The sequence below is a fragment of the Condylostylus longicornis genome, unplaced genomic scaffold (assembly GCF_029603195.1).
Source record: "Condylostylus longicornis isolate FDR11 unplaced genomic scaffold, ASM2960319v2 ptg000096l, whole genome shotgun sequence".
Taxonomy (NCBI): Eukaryota; Metazoa; Arthropoda; class Insecta; order Diptera; family Dolichopodidae; genus Condylostylus; species Condylostylus longicornis.
Window position 1 is genome coordinate 158,621 of NW_026578064.1, and position 8,083 is coordinate 166,703.

At 27.1% G+C, this 8,083-nt stretch overlaps 1 protein-coding gene across 1 annotated transcript in view; it reads right to left on the minus strand.

The window, feature by feature from the left end:
* Nucleotides 1-7,575, minus strand: part of LOC129613907 (rho GTPase-activating protein 68F) — a 56,003-nt gene extending 48,428 nt beyond the window's left edge. The window contains exons 1-2 of the mRNA XM_055528242.1: nucleotides 7,428-7,575; nucleotides 7,263-7,375 (exon numbers count right to left, since the gene is read on the minus strand). Coding sequence (XP_055384217.1) covers nucleotides 7,263-7,375; nucleotides 7,428-7,575 — 261 coding nt within the window. The remainder of the gene's footprint in view (nucleotides 1-7,262; nucleotides 7,376-7,427) is intronic.
* Between the last annotated feature and the right edge of the window lie 508 nt (nucleotides 7,576-8,083).

Genomic DNA, 8,083 nt, shown 5'->3' on the forward strand with positions numbered 1-8,083 from the left:
TATTTATACATGCGGTATCACCATTAAGCCAGAAATACAAAAGTTAAATGAATAGGTTAGAAAGGATCAGCGGGCTCTGACCACCATTATGTTATCGGTTAAACCTGGTCAACTTTTACATATAAAGAATTATACGTCACCTAAAGAAGCATGGGAGAACTTGCAATAATTAATAATTAATAATTAGCAATTAATAATTTATAATTGACCAATAATAATTAATAATTAATAATAATTAATAATTAATAATTAATAATTAATAATTAATAATTAATAATTAATAATTAATAATTAATAATTAATAATTAATAATTAATAATTAATAATTAATAATTAATAATTAATAATTAATAATTAATAATTAATAATTAATAATTAATAATTAATAATTAATAATTAATAATTAATAATTAATAATTAATAATTAATAATTAATAATTAATAATTAATAAATAATAATTAATAAATAATAATTAATAATTAATAATTAATAATTAATAATTAATAATTAATATTTAATAATTAATAATTAATAATTAATAATTAATAATTAATAATTAATAATTAATAATTAATAATTAATAATTAATAATTAATAATTAATAATTAATAATTAATAATTAATAATTAATAATTAATAATTAATAATTATTAATTAATAATTAATAATTAATTATTAATAATTAATAAGTAATAATTGACCATTGGTGCAGTGGTTATGGCACCGGCCCTTTAACCGAAGGGTCTGGGGCTCAAACCCCGGTCAGGTCACTATAATAAAAGAATAAGAATACTTTGCAAATAAAGAGCTTCTTTCGCAGCATAGATAAAGCAATTGTTTTTTGTTTTCTGGCATCCCATGATATTGCTACACCAGATAGTATGAACGTATACCCAGTATATGACCTCCTATCTACAATATTTAACGTCCTGCCAGCATCTGCATAACTTTCCAAGTTCGCAGCATCTTCTATGAAGCATAAACCATAGTTTTTTGTATTTGTTGTTTTTCATTGCTCTTCTAATTTTGTGGTTTTGTTAACTTGAGGTTTACTTCTAAAGGCGTTTTCACAGGCTTTGAGTTTAACATGCCAAATCTTTGCAATATGTTATTGATGTAGCGTTTTTGTTTAACAATAATTTCTTGTTCATTCACTTGTTCGAACTCAATTCCAATGCAATAATGAAGTTTTCCCAAGTGTTTCACTTCACAATAGTTTCTTATTTTATCTTTAAATGTATTAATTATGTCGTCCACATAAATTGCGACTATCAAAATTTCCTCACAATGCCATTAAAATTCGCAATGATGAGTGTTTTACAAGGGGTGCAAATGTTTTATTAAAGTCGATTCCTGGTCTTTGCGCGTAGTGTTTGACAACAATTCTAGCCTTTCTTCTTGAAACATTTCCATTAGAATTATATTTAGTTTGAAATACCCAACGACATCCGATATTTTTCTCATATGGTTCTTGAACTAAAAACCAAGTTTGATTTTTTGATGGGCCTGCAGTTCTTCCAGCATTGCTTTTCGCCAATCATTTTTGTTTGCATCACTAATTGCTTTTTTAACAGATTGCGTGTCAGAAACAATTAAATTCGCCATTTCAGTAGCTGATTCGTAATTATCGCTAGCTTCACCTTTTTCTTCACTCACATCAGAATTCGGATTCTTTTCTTTATTTTCTTCACTTACCATTGTTCGAGATAAACTTTCGCTATCACTAATAATACCATCCTCTTCGTTCATATCAGAATTTGGATTTAAATTTGGATTTATTTTTTTATTTTCTTCAAGTGCAATTGTTTGATGCGAGCTTTCGGTTAAATATTCTTTCTTTGGTCGTCCTCTGAAGCCAGATTTAATTATTTTAGGTCTTCCACGTATTCTTTTTAATTCATTTTTATGTTCAGCAGATGCTCTTTCTGATTAATTTACAACACCATATGGAGTGTCATCAACTCCACTCTGTAACGAACCAGCTTTATCAGCCAGCTTTTCATATTGTTTTGTGACTTTTATTTGATCTAGATTTTCAGTTTTGGTATTATTTTCAAAGGTATTAAAATCGTAAAATAAATTTTCAGGATTTTGATTTTCTTCAATATCATAATTTTTATTTAAGAATGTGACATCCCTACTTTTGATGCCTTTTCTTTCCCCAGAGGACCACAAGCGATAAGTCTTTGCATCATCACAGTAACCTAAAAATAAATACTTTTTAGATTTCGCTTAACATTTCCCTTTTTTTAGCCCTTTTTAAAGAGCATATGCAACAGAACCGAAAATTCAAAAATGTTTAACTGAAAATGGTTTATTAAACCTTAACACATATGGTATTTGGACATTAATTGAACTGGAACAGCATCTGCTTCTTATATAATTAGCAATGTTTATTGCTTCTGCCCATAAACTTTGAGGTACACAAAGGTAGGTATTGTGTAAACAATAGGTAGGTTATGTGATGGCAACAAATTTTGCATATCGATTTTTCGGTGGGAACGTACTTCTCCATAGTAGGGAAGTGTAAATAAACTATTTTTAGCAACCTGTCGGTCTGTGTGTGCACGCGTGTATCTCAAGTTCGGCTGAACCGATTTTGATGAAATTTTATATGTAAGTTTATTTCCACCATGGCACGGATTGATCAACTTTTGGTATATATCAGGTCTCGGAAACTGCACTTTTTAGCGGGCCTGTTTTACATTTTTCACCATTTTGAAGTAAATATTCAACCGATTTACTTGAAATTTTATATATAAGCTCAGCTCGACCGTCCGCGAAAATTCCTATGTTTTGGAAAAAATCAGGCATCGGCAACTAGACGTTTACTACGGGCCAAATATATATTTTTGTGTATATGAAGAGAAATAATCAACCGATTTCATTGAAATTTAATATTTGAATTCCTCGTATTAAAACAATGAACATATACATTTTTTGGAAAGATCGGGACTCGAAAACTGATCTGCGGCCCGATTTTACATTTTTCACCATATCTACAGAACGAATTGATGGAACTTGTTGAAATTTGATATTTGAGTTCTGGTTGTTACCGAAACTAACTGGCGAGCATTTCAGGGAATTCGGATAGCACAAAGCGAAACTCTACTCAGAGCCAAATTTACATTTTTCTAGGTATGTTAACTATAAGCTTACTAATGTCCTAAAAATTGGAAAGAAGTATTTAACAGACATTTTTATAATATTCTGTAACACTTTCATTTAACTAGACAATACACAAAGCGGTCGGTTATGTGCTGACCACATCAGATTTTTTATTTTTATTATGCTGAGTTTGCGCGGCGCTCATTTGTACACATTATATTTAAATTGTTGTACGTATGCAAATTTTTATTTTTGCTGAGTTTTCGTCCCCTTATCAAACAAACAAGCACGTTATTATGATGTATTACTTTTTCTGTATAATATTGCATTAGTGAAAAACAAGAACAAAAAAAACAGTAATGTAGAATGAGAATAGAAAGAAAATAGCAAAAAAGAATGAGAACAATATTCTTAAATAATGGAATGATATAGTTTTAATCAAAGTAAATCTACTAATAAGTAGCAAAGTATATCTACTAATAAGTAATTCGACTTGTTCCATTCCGTCAGTCTTCATTTGCATCTTGCTTCCAAATTCTTAAAATATTCCATTTTTTTTAGAAATAGATGATAATAAGAGTTGTGTAGGCAAGAAAGAAACAAAATATTGTAAACAAACGAGTGTATCAAAAACATTGAACTAAAATAAAATTAAATTAAGTTAGGTGAAAATGTTGTTATTTTTATTTTGATAATATAAAAGGTATACTGCTTAACTCTTTTAACTAAGGGAATTTTTTGTATACAAATATTGGTGAGTGATTGCATTAGTGTGATGTAAACGGAGAGTCGAACTACTTGTTAGTAGATATACTTTGATAAGTAGTTCGACTCTCCGTTTACATCACACTAATGCAATCACTCACCAATATTTCTATACAAAAAATTCCTCTAGTTAAATGAATTAAGCAGTATAACTTCTTATTTTCATTTTAATACACATAAGAATTTTTGGGAGAGGGAAACAGTACGCAATAGATGTCTACCTGTTTTTTTATAATGTATTTTTAAAAGCGGGAGTTATTTATTTTTCCCTATATAATGTATAGGAAAAAATATTAAGAATTTTAAAGGCGGGAGTTTTATTTTTGTAACTTATTCCAGTACAAGGTGGCAAAAAAGATGTATTCATATTATAAAAGCGAAGCGGAAAAAAAGTGTTTAAAAAAAATTATTTAAATTTATATAATATAATTTTGAAAAATAATAAAAATAAATTTTAAAAAGACGTATAATATTAAAAAAAAATTTGAAATAGTTGCGAAAGAAATAGTTTTTTTTTATAATAATGCATACACCTTTTTTTCTTTATAAATTACTTTACTTCTATGTCACTACCTGATACTGTGTATCTACTGTACCAGGTACATGCAAGTGTACATTCATACATGAAATTTCAAATTCTTTTGCTTTCATGCATTCGAATTTTTTACCTAACTTTAATAAAATGAAAAATAAATTTTGTTATTATTGAAATAAAAATAACAAAATTTTTACCTAACTTAATCTAATTTTATATCAGTTCAATATTTTTGATACACTCGTTTGTTTACAATATTTTGTTTCCTTCTTGCCTACACAACTCTTCCATCTATTTCTAAATAAAAATGGAATATTTTAAAAGCTTTGGAAGTAAAATGCAAACGAAAACTAACGGAATGGAACAAGTCGAACTACTTATTAGTAGATATACTTTGGTTGTGATATTGAGATGTAGACCAATCAGTGTTCCCATTGTGACGCCTTTGTGCAAAAGATTGCACTTCTTAAGATTTTGTGCACCTTTTTTTTAAGCTTTGTTTTTTAAATTTTAAATTTTTTTTTTAATTTTACAAAAAAAAATTTATACTAATACATTTACTTAACAAATATCGCAAACTGATGTTTCAACACAAGCGACGCATTATATTTCGCATTAATACTGCATCATTTACAGGGCTTACATTGTGTTTATGATTTATGAGTTTTTAACAATTTTAATATCTTAATTAATTGTAATATTTTATAATCACTTTCTGTTAGACGTTTCAAAAGTTTTAAGTTTTCAAAGCAAAGTCAGATTTTTTAAATAAAGTAAATTTTCAAAAAAAAAATAAAGAAAATTTGACATTCTATACTGAAAACAAGAAAACCTGAAGAATATCCATCGTGTCTCGTCATACGTTTTACAGAAAGTGGGGAAAGTGGGAAAAGTTTTGTTGAAAATGATTGTATTATTTTTTTTGCAAACAACTCGGTTTAATTTCACAAAGAACACTTATACTAATAGTTTTTTTGTATAGAAAAATTTTGAATGAATTTCAAAATTACATAATTTTTATGAATTTGTACTACTATGTTTTGCTTTCATTTTTGTAAAAATGCTATGAATTACAGAATTAAATACAAATTGTTAATATCTACTATTTATATTGAATTGAAAAAATGTTGTTTAATAACCAAACTAATGTTAAGAATTTTATGTTGAATTTATGTGGTGTCCAAAAAATAAAAGTAAAATGAACTGGTGCATAATTTATTTCATTCTTTTATCCCCAATATTAAAACAGTCTGAGCGACTTTCCGAAATTTCAAAACCATAATTTATGGTTTATATATGCCCATGTAACGTTGACATGCAAGTCTATCAATGCATTTACTTTAATAAAATCTTAAAAAATATAATAAAAAATATAAAAGCTTATACACAAGAAGCTACAAATTTTAGACTGAAACTTTAATTTTTCGCAAATTTTTAAATACAAGTTTAAACTTTTTTATACACTGTTTCATTTTTCAGACGGTTTGTGAAATAAAATGCAATTCATTTGTAAATTTAAAATTACGAATAAAACTTTGCAATGATTGAATTTTTCACACCCGCGTGAACCTATCAAAATGTTGGGTTAGGGCGTCACGTGTAGAGTTAAGCCTTCTAGGTTTAGATTTCGCAGAGTTGGGGCATCTACAATTACAAGTTTACAATTATATGAACATGAAATCTGGTACCTTTTTGAAAAATTATATGCCATATATACCGTCTAGTCTTGACAACATTTTACATGATAAAGTTTTTGGTGAGATTTGATTTGAGATTTTATTTCAATTTAAGTTTTTTATAACAAAAGATATTAAAGTACATCCAAGTAAGAATTCCAAAATTTCAAATTTTCATAATCGACACGCTTGCTGTCAAATACATTGATCTTTAATCACTACGCGGTTGCAGGTAACAGACTCTTTATAAGTACAAACCAATGAAACTTATATATCATTACTAATTTATAACAAACCATCTAGCTTTGCTAATAAAATAGACATGTTTGAGGTATCTAGCAACAAAATTATTTAAGTTTCACTCAAATTTCTATCCCTAAATTTCTAAAGGTGTTCCGAGAGGGTTAAATTCCAAGTTTAAAAATATCTTTTGAAGTACTAGAAAATTTTAATGAACATCATATGAATTTTTGGACATCAATACTATTTAAAGCTTTGTATTTTTAAGGAGCCCAATTTTGAAATCAAATTATGAGCATTTTGCTAATTTTTCAAAGTTAAGTTCTGAGTACTCTTGAACTTTGCTGGGTCCTCTTGTAGATAGGGTCCTTACAAATCGCTTAGTTTTTCATGACGAACTCACTACTTTGCTGACAAAAACAGATTAAGGAAAAACTTTAGAAGTTTTTTTTCATCAAACTGTAAAACTAGATTAAAACATATATGTATATATAAAAGAATTGTTGATACGCACTGACACGGTAATGCATTTCATTATAAAATTACTATAATAATTATTTAGATTCGAGTGTCCTTCCTGATTTGAGGCAAAAAAATGATTGAATTATTTCAACGCTAGTTTTGATTGCTTAAAAAATTAGTTTATCGCAAATAAAAATATGTTATTATGAATATTACTTAAATATGAGAGGTAAATATATAGTATCCCTAGATTGACATTGGTATTGAAAACAATAATGAATATATGGGTTTCTCAAAATCATATAAAGTTTAGTTTTTGAAAATATTTTCAATACACATATGCTAGAATAAAATTTCTTGTATTCTCGTAAGCAATGTTGTTAAATAATTTGAATCGGTTTTCTACTATTTATCGTTTTTTTCTACATTCAGAAAAAAATATTCGAAAAAAAAATATATGTATATAAAAAATAACCTCTGTTCTTAAATGATCTTCAAAATCGTTATCTTCCAACGAGTTTGATATACCAAAATCATTTTCTATATCTTCATCCAAATCAAGTTTCATAACTGTAGTAGACGTGTGGCCTAAAAAATTGTAAGAAAATTATGCTAAAACTTAAAATTATACACAAGTTACCTGAAATATCACATTGTACATTTTGAGTTAATTCAGTATCGTCAAACTCTAATTTCGGCTCAAAATCATGCAAATCTGAAAGACTGGGGAGTTGTTCGTCCAAATTATCGACAGTTGAATTAGTAGCAGTACCTTTACATAGGTACATATCGGAATATAAAAAGAAAAAATTGTTTATGAAAATTATATTTTATTTTCTACAAGCAGTAGATATTTATTTTCTTTAGAATAAGAATATAAGGTCCTTTAAAAATGCCGCATATAGATGTTGTTTTAAAATAAAACATGAAAATAATTATATTTTTAATTTTTCATTATTTTTATTAATTTTCTTATTTTTATGTAATGAGCAAATAAAATTATATGTAAAAAAGTTACATCATTTGAAACACGAGCACGTCCAAAGGTTGTCATAGGCTTCGATTTTGATATATGTATGTATGTATTTTTTTTTTTTTTCCTTTGTTCACTCCTAGAAGGAGCATAGGGCTAGTGTATGATTTCTCATGCACTAGTTTCATAGTGTCATAGGGTTTTAACTAGGTAGGTGACTAGGCCTGCCGTAGTTTTTATTTATATTAATTATTTGAGGTTATTAAATATTTACTGTTTATTTTTCTTAGTCTTTTTAGTATCACATATTATGAATATTTGAA